This window comes from Scophthalmus maximus, chromosome 13, assembly GCF_022379125.1.
Source record: "Scophthalmus maximus strain ysfricsl-2021 chromosome 13, ASM2237912v1, whole genome shotgun sequence".
Classification (NCBI taxonomy): Eukaryota; Metazoa; Chordata; class Actinopteri; order Pleuronectiformes; family Scophthalmidae; genus Scophthalmus; species Scophthalmus maximus.
Genome location: NC_061527.1, coordinates 5,644,336 through 5,656,726, shown reverse-complemented (window position 1 = coordinate 5,656,726; position 12,391 = coordinate 5,644,336). Strand labels below are relative to the sequence as shown.

The following is a 12,391-nucleotide window of genomic DNA, read 5'->3' as shown; positions in this document are numbered from 1 at the left end:
AGGACTAACACAATGCCAGGATACAAATTTGAATTTACACTGCATTCTATACTTGCACAGTACAGTGTACAATACAGTGTTTTCTGTGCAAAAATCCATCCAGTCCAGGGTTAGGGTTAGCAAATATCCATCTAGTCCAGATATTTCTAAATGGAAATTAACATCAGAATTTGTCATCAACAGACCTGATATAACTGATTTTGCTGCGGTATAACTGTGATACCATTTTTGTGCATTGCTGAACTGTGGCTCCGATTGCATTAGGTTGAACCACTTTGATGATTATACATATTTGCAGTTTCAGTGGAATATGTTTCCTACCTATATATCTTTGATACGTGATCCTTTAACCCCTTTGCGGGCCGCCAACATCCTCAGATCTCCTTGGCAGCGCACGTCTGGCCCTATAGCTGACTGAGTCTTAGATCAAGATCAAAGGTGACGGGGCCTTTTGGCATCTGAGCCCCGGAACTCCGGGAATATAAGATGCCGTGTGAAGAAAAAAAACACACACTTTTTTTTTTTTCTTCCTACAAGGAGCCTTTGCACATGACTTATTCATTACACATAACTTATATTTAGATTCTGTTCATTTAGGGGCAGCAACATTCACGCTGACAGCATGTTGGATATATGCGTATATGCAAATACAATACCCGTGAATGCGTTGCGGCTAATTCCCGTGATTTTGGAAGATTTCTTTCCCCTTGGGAGCAGAAAGTTGGACAGAAAGCATCTGCAATTGAAATTGCTATGTGAGCGGTTTGAAGTGAGGCCTGTGTGGATAATGAGTTAATCACCGTTTGCCTGAGGGGCAAGGAGAGAGCAAAACTGGGATGATTGGTTTTAATGAGCTAAACTTGTAGTAAAAACCCGAGTTAGTCCTGTCAACTAGTTTAGGCTTTAGAAAGCCCCAAGGGGTCACGTGGAGGAGAGATGCTTTTTTGTGGTTGGGCAACCTTGTGGTAAACCTGACCAAAAAGATTGCCCCCGAGTGTAATTACTGAAGCCATCCAGTAGAGAGCACACTTTTCATACCATCTCAGTTGTGTGCTCTCCAGCTTTTCATGGTGAGAGGTCAAGGCAACGTCAGCTCTTTTTATAACCCTTCATTAGCATTAAGAGTGGACGCCATATACCGAAGGAGGCGAGTCAACATCCCCATGAAATTCCCTGAATGCATAATCTATACCACTCGTGACAGACCAAGGGCAAGGACAGCAGCGTGTATTGATGATGAGAAGAAAAAAAATCAGTATTGGTAATAACAAGGACTATATCTCTCCTTCTCCAGGCAGTGCATTTCCTAATGTCACCATCCAATTATATTTATATATATATATATATATATATATATATATATATTTATTTATTTTTTTTAAAGATGAGAATTAGAATAATCCACTCTAAGTTAACCAATGTTTTTTTTTAAAAAACACTTATCCAACTGACTTTTTCCTAAGTGGGAATATTTATGGTTTTTGATATTCACTTTCCTGCTCGGGAAATGGCGACACTAGAAACATCAAGAGAACCATTAAATCATTGAATTATTTAACGGTATATTATGAATAAATATGAGTGTAAAGATGACTCCTAGGTAATGTGAAAATGTAACCCCCCCCCCCCCCATGAATTCCTCACTGGCCTTCTCTCCCCAAGGCACCATGGGTAATTAGTCCATATTGTACCAGTCTGGTTCAACATATACAGCTCACTCTCTCTGCTTATATTACAACTATTACAAATGTATTATGGTAACTACAGTTAGGCCTGTTGTTAGTTAAAATAGTAATTGTATTATTCCTGTTGAAGTTTAAAAATAAATAGCTGCTTTGAAGGCTTTTGCTTTCACTTAAATTGTGATCCTGAAATGACGTTTGACGTGGGTCTTATGGCAAGTTCACACTTTTCCGTTGAAAGGTGAGAACATCTTCCGAGATGGGGAGGGCAGGGCAGGGCAGGTATGAGTGTTTACAGAGAGAGTGGGGGGGAGTTGCCTTCTCTGTAAACGGGTTTCCCCCAAATGTTTGCTCGCGGGGCCCGCGCCAGGACCTCGGCATTGTGGCCCGGTCTTCCATCCGCGCGTTTCTTGGAAAGTGCGTCAGGGGAGCAGCTGAGGGAGGCTTAACATTTCAAACGTCCTGGCGGTAGGCTGCGAAGTTTCCACCCTGAAAGCACCGTCATGCAGCAGCGGCGGCGGCGGCAGTGTGGAGCAGGACACCACACCTCGCGGGTGAGGTGCTGAGAATCAGCTTTCTGAGCAGCGCTGGAGTGGTTCGATTCCCTGAGATTAAGATGCGTGCGTAAAACAAACGGCACCGTTGTGATTTATCAGCTCTCCTGATTGTTTTAATAAGAATATCTGACAGACAATTAATCATTAAATTAGACATTTCTCTCTCTCATTCTACTGTGACAAGTCACTACACGAACACGTTTGGTTTGTTGTACCTTAAGACAGAATCAAACCTTTGGCCTCAAAGTCTACTCGGCGTTATATAGCGGCACCAATACGAGTCGCTTGTGCCATTAGTCATAGATGTCCTCTCAGTCGGAAGGAGGCCTGCAGCGGGAGACCACGACGAAATCCGAAGAGCAGAAGTCTTCTGAAGAAGACGAAGAAGAAGAAGAAGAAGAAGAAGTTGTTGACGTGACAAGTCCTGACGGATGCGCCGGGGACGGAGGGCAGCGCGCAGCCGTGGCCCCGTCCCCGGAGCGCACCATGACGCAGCAGAGCCCCGCGCGCAAGATGACCCGGAGCCCCAAGTGCGCCCGCTGTCGCAACCACGGCGTCGTGTCGTGTTTGAAGGGCCACAAACGCTTCTGCCGCTGGAGGGACTGTCGCTGCGCCTGCTGCCTGCTGGTGGTGGAGCGGCAGCGCGTGATGGCGGCGCAGGTCGCGCTGCGGCGGCAGCAGGCTGCGGAGGTGAGGAGGGCGCAGGGGCAGGTCAGTGATGGAGCGTGGGACAGAAAGATCTGAGTGTGGCAGCTGAAAATGTGCGAGTCTTTAAAGTAAAAGTGACTTCACTGGAGGTCAGAATCTATATGTTTTATTTCTCACTGCGTAATTATTTTATTATTAGTATTCCGAAGACACATGAATATTTAACACGTTGCAGAAGTGCACGGGAAATATCGCTGGAAGGCTGAATTTGTACAGCTGTTATTATTTTTCATCTTTTGAGTGTGACAGAAGTGTGACTCGGCCATATCTCGTGGCTGCACATGGCGGGAGTTTGATGTTATTTCTCCAAATAAAAGGCACAGAACTATATCAGCTTGAAACAGGAGCTTTTGTTGTTGATATTGTTTTTTTTGTAACATTATATTTAAGTCGAATTTTGAATATTTGAGGGACGTTTTACTAATCATTCTGTCGTATTGCTTGTAAGTGTCATTCAAAAGTCTTTATTTAAGAATTTAGCTTTATTTCATCACAGCTTTTTATCATGATCAAGGAAAAAAACTTTAATAAACATTTTTTTAAATCACTAAATAAATATTTAAACATACTATATTGTCTCTAACTTTAGTTTGTTTTGCAGTTCATCCATAATAGAACCAGAATGCCATCCTAATTCTTAATAAATAGTTTACCCTGGTGAATATAATGGATGAAACATTGTTTCAAAATATAATAATAAATAACAAATAACAATTGTGATAATGAACGGTATTGTATATATGTACAAAATGACTTGGTGAAGCCAAATGTTCCACACCTTTTTCGTCAAGTCAATGTTATTTACAAAGTACGTTGAAAACAACCAGAGGTGCTCTACAGTAAAATATATTATTATAAAATAAATAATATAATAAGAAAACATAAAAATACAGATAAAATAGCATGGTGAGAGCCAAAAATACATGCCGAAAACACAGCAAAGGGACGGTTTATAAATATACTGTATAACACACAAGGCTAAAAAGTTACGAATAAAAGCTTAGGGACACTCAAAAGAATGGGGGGAAAAACAAGCGGATCGTGAGTTTAGCCTTAAGTGTGTCCACGGAGTTGGGAATATTAAATTGTGAGCTATTCCAAAGCTTTGATTTGGCTACAGCAAACACCTTGCCTGTTCCCCTCAGCTTCGACGGCGGGACAGCCAGGAGCAGCTGGTCTGAGGATCAGAGAGGTCTGAAGATGGAAGAGAGAGCGGAGGAAGCTCAGAGATGCACTGGAGCTCCAGGCCATGTAACGCTTTAAAAAGCAAATGAAAGAAACTTTAGAATCGGTCCTACATTCTTTGCCCGGTAGCCAGTGCAGGGATGCAAGTACAGGACAGGGCCGACTCACGTCTCTCTTCCTGGCACCAATGTAGCATCAGCATTTTTGCACCAGCTGCAACCGAGACAAGGATAGAGAACAGCAGCCATCCAGCCAAGCTCACTGCATTTTTACACCTTAGAATAATAAAGACCTTTCTATTGCCTCTTACATCGTGTATCAAATCCCCGTTAATTGCCCCTGGGGCGCGGCCCCGGCCTAATATGATTATGTCCAAATGTCTAATTCCTGTTCCCGTGTTTCCTCGCAGGGCAAGAGGGGGGTCAGGTGTGCGGCTCCGCTGCGGAGGACGGCGTATCAGCGTTACAGCAGAGTGGCCGAGCCGAGCATCCTCACTAAGAGCGTACTGCAGGGTAACGTTTACTTAATATCTCATTAACACCCCCCCCCCCCCTTTTTCTCTCTGAGGCTGTGGCTCGAAGTGGTAGATCAACTTTTTACATTTCGCCTGATTGCTTTTTAATGCATTGAAGTTGTCTGAATTCACCGGAGATCACAAGTGACTCGTGTGTGTGTGTGTGTGTGTGTGTGTGTGTGATCTGCAGGCGGAGGAAGTGATTCACCGCACGCTGACTTGTCAAACTCAGTATAGAAAAAAACTACAATTTTTAAACTGAATTTATTGCTCGTGAAGTTTGTGCGAGGCAACTTTTCGCAGGCAAGCAAATTGCAGAGCAATTGATTCATAAGCTGGTGAATAAAAGGACAGAAATGAGAAATTCAGTTTGCGAGGACATTGATTTCGGGCTGGTTCATCTTAACTTTAACCATAACCAATACTTGTGTGATATCCAGCCTTCATCCTGGCCTAACTTAAAGGGACAGTTCAGTGATTTTGAAGTGGGGTTGTATGAGTTACTTATGCATAGTTAATATGTCACCTCATGGAGATGATGATCAGCGATGTCATTTTACGGAGTTTGGTGGAGAAGTGGAAGTAGCGTAAGTCTGAGTCCCACTGTTGAAGAGGAGACCACCGAAAAATGTGTTACCTAAAAAAAACGTACAAGTGCAAACTTAAACGGCGGTCTATAAGTAACTCATACAACCCCACTTCAAAATCACTGAACTATCCCTTTAGGTCTGGTTTTAGCCAAAAACCGAGTCTTAATCTTTAAATAGATTTTTTTGTCCTTGAATGGGATGTTAGTGTCAGTGTCACTGAATATTAGCGTTATTGACACGTGTTCACGTGTACATGAGAATTTATTTTCTGCGTAGTCACATGCAGTGCTGTAGTGGCACCTGCTTTAACAGAGCCATGCCTTGGCTCACACACACACCGCCTGTGCTTCCGATGGGATGTCGTAACCCGAACGTTACACACACTTCATTTACCCCTACACAAACCCCGATCATTGTGGCTTCAGAGTTTCTACAACAACAGGCCATTACTGTAATACATGAGTGTGTATTAATACCTTCTGGCTCGCTGTCAAATCCGGCCCGAGGCGGTGTCCACTTCGCGGCCCTCTCAGCCTTCCCTCTGCTCACAGTGAAGCAAGAAAAAAAACACGACACCGCCGCCAAACTGCACAATTAAAGATAATAGACAGCAAAGTGCTCGGATGTAAATTCAACAATTAATTGCATGGAACAACTTTATCATTCGGGGGATAAATTAAGTAAATGACCACGTAAACAGCAGCATGTGGCTTTGCTTCCCCCCCACCCCCAGCATGTGCAGGGCTGAAACCGGCGGCGCCGCTGGAAGAAGACGCCTCCTGCTGGTCCAAGCTGGCACAGCGCGATCGCGCGCACTTTGTGTGCCCGTCCGTCAGCGCCCGGATGAGGAAGAGGCGAGCCTTCGCGGACAAGGAGCTGGAGAACGTGATGCTGGAGCGGGAGCTGAGACAGCGAGAGCTGCAGGGTGAACTCTCCTTCTCCTCCTCGGTGCTGGTGCCCGTGCTTCGCCCTCCTCCGCCCCTGCCCGTCTCCCCCGGCCTCCACTGCTGCACTCTCGACGAGGAGGGCCCGACCGCTGCGGGGGCATCCGGCTATGTGTATAAATACAAGCCTCCGCTGTACGAGTGCGACTTCCCGTTCTGCCACCTCTTCCACCCGAAGGGCAGATCCCCCGCAGAGGCCGACTATCGTGACTTTTTATTCCGGAGCCCCGGGCCGGTCAGGGGGGACGAGGGGGCGCTGAGTGGTTGGAGAATCTCAGAGAAGAAAGGCCGACCAGAGCCGATGCCTCCGCCCGCACAACAAGGACTCAGACATCATGACAGCACAGGTCTTGCAGGTCTGGAACCTGTCAAAGGCGCCGCAAACCCGCCAGAAGTAATGGACTCAAGCGGCCCGTCAACCGCCGCGCGCTCCATTGTTAGATCGGATCAGCGTGGCCTGGGCGGAGCGGTCGTCAGCGACGCCAGCAGGACGTTTGATCCCAGGCCTCTGGCAGCAGGGGGCCGCGGCGCAGACTCTGGCGCCGCCCAGGCGGCTCCGCAGGCCGACTCCGTCAAGAGCCCTCACGGCGGCTCAGTCAGGACTCCCGCCGTGAGGCCATTACCCTTCTCTGTGGAGGCTCTGCTCAGGGCCTGACGGGCAAACGGGAAGTGGAGTGGAGCACTGTGTTTATGCGCGGACCAAGACACTGAGGGTATAAATATGAAAATAAAATAATAATCTTACTAGAGTTTTTTTCTTGAGAGAGCTAGTTACTGTAAAAAGAGGTGATATATATATATATATATATATATATATATATTGGTTTTTTTTCATTTTTCATTCAAATGGATTTTACTACATTTTAACAATCTATTAAAACTATAATGTCAAATTATATGTACCTCGACGCTTGCCCACATTTTGTACAAATATCCACTTTTAAAAAATGTTTTTTATACTCCCCTGTCAGCAATGTGGTAAAAAACCAATTGTACTGCACCCCTCCGCTTTAACCTTCTCTCATTAATCACACTTGACTCTCTTTTTCCTGCCGAAGAAATATACATAGTGCATCCATAAAAACGAAGTCCATGACAGAGTCAAGTACAGCGTTTGCACTCGTGCGCCCACTTTCTTCCCTTATACTCTTCAAATCAAAGTGCGGATGGTGGCCGGCCGATCTCGCCGCTGCTCTCGGGGATGGCGGTGACGGTTAAAAAGGAGCAAAGAGTTTTTTAAAAATGGTTCTGCTGTAGCACAGGTGGGGGTTTGACAAGTGAACCATCCATCTCCCATTCTTCTGCATCTGTTGGCTCCTTCTTAGCGAGTGGGATTCATTATTATTTATTGGTTTTTCATGAGCTCTGGTTGTTTCTCCAAATGATTGGGCGGAATGCCGTCCGCCATTATGACTGCATAACCTAAAACCCCTCCGATCACATGGCACTCCTTTTTAATATTTTACACGGTATCATTTCATTAAACAGGGAAGATGGGAAACACTTCACCGGAGGGGGAATGGGAGGGTGCCAGTGTTGCCTAGGCAACATTGTTCTTTATGCTCATGTACCCTGACGGCGGCTGAATTTGTTGGAACACGCACACTTGATCTATATCCACTCTCTGTGTTTTTCTTTCCTCCGTTGTTTTTTTTTGTTCTGCGCTTTAATCTCGCAAAGATGGAGGTCAGATACTTTTGACAACTCTGGACCTCGTGGCGTCGACGCGGAGGCGATAGCGCAGTATCTACCAGCATATCAGAATGTCCTTTCACAGACAAGACAGACAGACAGAGAGAGAGAGAGAGAGAGGGCGAGAGTGGCACAAAGGACGATGAGAATGTGAGCCTGAAAAAAAGAGAGTGCCATTGTGTCTTTTCCTGCACACGATCCGCGCCAATCGCATCCTCGCAAAAAAGAGGGTGCAAAAATTGGCATTTACGCCACGATGACATATAAAAAAAAAAAGAGATAATCATCACTCCCAGACGGGGTGATTATGACGTCTGTGAAGAATAACACAGAGGATGTGAATCAATTTCCCCACAGCAAAGGCTGGAGGAAGAGCCTGGGGTGTCTGTGCACGGCGTGTGTGCGGCAGCTTAACAGACAGCGAGGCCGCTCTGGAGTGCCACTCACGTGCCACCGTTCTTGTTCGGAGTGATCAGCTCTGCAGCTCTGTCCTGTGCTCTGTGGAAAGCTCTGATTGGATCTACGATTGCCGGTTTATTAACATTTTCCTTTGTGGGCCTGGGATGGGAGGGATGGGAGGGATGGGGGGGGGGGGGGGGGGGGGGGGGTGTTGGACTCGGGCCAGTATGCTGACGGAGCAGTGTCGACAGGTCGAAACACGTTTGTTGGATGTGGAGTCAGCCACGGAGAGACAACCCCTTCTCCCTTCCCCACCTCGCGGCCCTCCCGCCGTCCGCCATTCTCTGGTCGTGCCTCGTGTCCATTTCAGCCAGATTGATTTCAGTCTGCTCGAGGTAGTGTTCTCATGTCATGACGGGATGAGAAAGAAACGGGCCGGTGGGCGGGACGGAACGCCACGAAGAGCGGGGGCCCCGCCACCTCCGACTCTTTTCCTACTTTACTTTCAAACAACCAGGGCCTTCATTTCCCCTTAGCCCGCTGCACTGTTTACACTAGCCGACGTGCGAGAGGGGCAGACGTGCGGGGAAGGTGAATTCTCATCCGGGGGAGTTCTTTCCCACCGGCGACCACACTGCGGGACCCCTGACCTAAGAGCCCCCGGACCTCTATGGTCAGTTATTTATCCCCTCGGACACGTCGCCGGGAACATTTCGTGTCAGGGCTCTGTGGGAAGCCTTTTGATCGTCGTGCCAGGGAGTGCACACTAAGAGCCTACGCCTGCGAGTGGGCTATTGCTTGCGGTCTGAATTTAATAAGTGTTATTATGGGATGTTTGTGGGCAGCGGGAAGAGCTCTCCGGGTTGATTACGGACACGGAGTGTCCACGAAATGATAATTTTTGTTCGTGACCACGTCGCTTTTGTGGCTCGGAAAAACGGACGCGGCACTTGTATGAATTTGCCCAAAGTCGTTATGTGTCATCCGACAATAAGCAAGGCTACATTTTCACTGATAACTTATTGAACAAAAACAAACTAAATTGTTCGAGTTCACACAGCATATTGACATCCTACTTATTTGTTCAAAAGTTTTGGGATAACGTAAAAGTTTGAGGATTTTTGTTTTTTGGGGCCACGTTTAAATTCTTCTTCATTGCAAATAATCTCATGTGATCGTGTTTCTCTCCTGAGAGACGTGTTAGTGGGCTGGTTTTTTTTTATACTAACATACATACATTTCATACGCTAATATGTTAGGTTGCAATCTTCATCGTCTCAGCAGCCGCAGCACTTTGGGAGTCGGTGACTAACGGACATTAAAACAGTGATTCTCCAGGTGAAGCCGAGGAAATATCGCATGAAATCCCATTTACTCACAGGGAAACCCTGACACAAAGTCTTTATCTGTTGCTGGCACATTGTAAATTGCTGAGTTGTGTTTAAGGTTGTAATAAACCACTTGGGCAAGATTAATAATTAAATGTTCTCTGCAACGACTTTAAGGGTAAAGGTAAGGAAGATTTATTGATGCCCCTAATGACAAATGCTTGAATTTCCCACACGGTTCCATTCGTCAGGGGTTTTTTTTTCATTTGCAAGACCCTTTGGTGCACAGAGAGATATTTATCATTACACCCGACACAGCGATGCCTCTATCTATTTCACCGAGCGTCTGAAACATTACGTATCGGGGTCCAGGGGAAGAGCGTTTGATCCGTCTGCCAACTCGCCACGCACTTTGGATTCCCTCCTGTCCCACCCTGCCCTGAAACAGCCCTGCACGCTCTTTGGTGAGATACTGGTGTAAGGTTACACTACGGCTGCCACGCATGTGTGTGTGTGTGTGTGTGTGTGTGTGTGTGTGTGTGTGTGTGTGTGTAATGAAAGCATCTTCAGTGCACCATTGCCTCAATCATTGCCATATATATATGACCTTTCAAAATAAAAGAAAGTTTAATTATAGAAAAAGTTTTTAAAAAGTGCTTTTGACAAAGAGCCACAGCCCAACAGTAAAAAATAAAAAGCACGGCTTCACTTCTCCTTGAAATGCCTTTTTATTATTGTAAATTTTTCCTTTTAAGCATCAAGGGAAGAGCAGATTAACGGTAATATATTCATGCGCCGGAAAACAGCGCGAAGGACCGTTCATCAAGTTTTGACGGTGACATCTGAGATTGTTTGAACCGACAATGACAATGGTCAAATCAGTGCCCGTTACGTCTGGAGATTGTGGAGATAGATGTTGAAAGGAAATACTTGAAATGTCTTATGTGAGGGATGGATGGACAGACGCGCGGACAAACAAGACGTGATCGATGGACCATGTGGACAGCATATGTCTGCAGGGTGCAACGATGGATTTCGGGCAGTGCAGGGCGGATCAACCCTGTCTCGTAGACATTATGTTTCGATACAACTGAACTGCAACACAGGACGCGTTTTGCCACGATGGCCGGCTGGAGGATTATGTTCAGGGCTTGTGAAAGAATGATGTACAGCGATTACTACCGGCAGCGGAGCCACTGAGAGGCCGTAGAGGCGGACGACTGTCAGACCAGAGGGACCGCAGCGAGTCAACAAAGGTGCTTTGGGTCAAAGGTTAGAGAAAGATCAGCATGTCAAGTACGAATAAATATGTTGCATCTGAAGTCACTGCGACTATTTTCTGACACCAATTTCCCTTCCCAGCCATTAACCAAGTGATGTGAGAGTCTAAACACAATCATTCCAAGAAATAAAAAATGCCTGCCGTCACTACAAGGGAATATTGTACGGCAAGATCGATACTTTTACATATTGGTTGAGAACTGATATGTCCGCGAATTGTAAAATAAATCAAGAACATGTTTTCATCATGTCTAGAACAAATGTAATGAATCCCGATCAGGTTATGTCCGAGACTTATTTGGTTTTGCAGCTCAGTTAAAGCTTTCATATGTAAATTGTTGACAAAAAAAGAATTGGCAAAATAATATATTAGGCAACCAACCGCTCGTTGTCGTCACTGGATGAATATAAAAGATACCGTAATTTTTCATTCTATTTCATTTACTGTACAAAGATGCACAGGTTGGATGTTTCTGTAAAAGGATAAGAACCTTTATGAAACTCAAACGCTTTGCTTTCAGCCTCTAACACGCTCAGAGCCTGCGCTGTGCTACGTTCCCGACAAAAGTCAACTAAAAGCCGTTCAACGTGTTCTCCGTCTAACGTCTGGCCCCGTTCCATTTCCAACGCTCACAGACGGTTCCGAGGTGCGGCGGGACAGCATGTCATCTGTCCCGCTCGTCGGAGCTCATAGAAAAACAAGGCTTCAACGGAGAACAAGCAGGTCTGGTCTGCCCTCTGACAGAGACGTTCCCTAATTGACTGGAGCCGGCTTCCCCGTCTGCCCACCGCCGGCCTTCATTTGACAGAAGAACAAACAGCAGCTCTTGCGTTAAAAGACAGCCCCCCCCCCCCCGTGTGTAACTGAGCCGGCCGTGGTTCCACCAGAAATCTCGCAGCTTTAAAAACATCTTTGAAACAGGCAGGGTAGAGTTCTCTCCCGCACCTCCCCACTTGCCCCCATCCTGTACTATTTGGGTTTTTCCAGGCACCAGTGTGTGTGTGTGTGTGTGTGTGTGTGTGTGTGTGTGCGTGCGTGCAGAGCTGGCCTGTCGCTATTCCAGCAGCCGTGGGGACGACCGAGGGTGTCCACGGCTGCAGCTGTGTTGCGATCCAGTTACCGTCACATGGTGCCGCTTGGCCGCTGAAGAACTACCTCTGCAATATTAGAAACCGACGCAGACCACAAGACTGCGCTTTCTCTCACCTCTCGCTCCCTCTAGCTGTGCGTCCAAAGCCCCCCCCCCCCCCCCCAGAAGACATTATAGCGCTGAAGAGATGTTGACATGGCAGTCTGCATCAGTGGGTTGTGTAACCGTGACATCAATACAAACATAAAGTAACATGTGAACTGAAAATGTTTTTTGGTTTTTTTCATCTGATTGCAAATTTAAAAAAACAAAAACCTCACTGTGCCATTAAAACTAGAACACGTCATCATTTGTTGGCTCATGTGGGTTGGTGTTGGACATACATATTATTCTTTTTACCTTGTTCTGCCGATCAACATG

General features: G+C 46.2%; 1 protein-coding gene and 1 long non-coding RNA gene across 3 annotated transcripts; one reads left to right on the top strand and one right to left on the bottom strand.

The window, feature by feature from the left end:
- The first annotated feature begins 1,882 nt into the window (after nt 1-1,882).
- On the top strand, nt 1,883-7,439 carry dmrt2b (doublesex and mab-3 related transcription factor 2b). Of its 2 annotated transcripts, none has more exons than XM_035648049.2 (3): nt 1,883-2,929; nt 4,542-4,644; nt 5,970-7,439. In XM_035648049.2, the coding sequence occupies exons 1-3, from the start codon at nt 2,543-2,545 to the stop codon at nt 6,833-6,835; spliced, it is 1,356 nt and encodes a 451-aa protein (XP_035503942.2). In that variant the 5' UTR covers nt 1,883-2,542; the 3' UTR covers nt 6,836-7,439. The 2 variants fall into 2 exon arrangements, with proteins under 2 accessions (XP_035503942.2, XP_035503941.2); XM_035648048.2 differs by having other exon boundaries at nt 1,883-2,950; nt 5,970-7,438.
- On the bottom strand, nt 3,919-5,784 carry LOC124850949. Its single transcript, XR_007032059.1, has 3 exons — nt 5,713-5,784; nt 4,246-4,345; nt 3,919-4,141 (listed from the first exon to the last, which is right to left on the bottom strand). It is a non-coding gene; the product is annotated as an uncharacterized LOC124850949 (long non-coding RNA).
- Nucleotides 7,440-12,391: the final 4,952 nt, after the last annotated feature.

Coding starts and splice junctions, on each gene's coding strand:
- dmrt2b (XM_035648048.2), top strand. CDS start 2,543: ATGTCCTCTCAGTCGGAAGGAGGCCTGCAGCGGGAGACCACGACGAAA. Junction 2,951..4,541: donor TGAGGAGGGCGCAGGGGCAG/GTCAGTGATGGA, acceptor GTTTCCTCGCAG/GGCAAGAGGGGGGTCAGGTG. Junction 4,645..5,969: donor CACTAAGAGCGTACTGCAGG/GTAACGTTTACT, acceptor CCCCACCCCCAG/CATGTGCAGGGCTGAAACCG.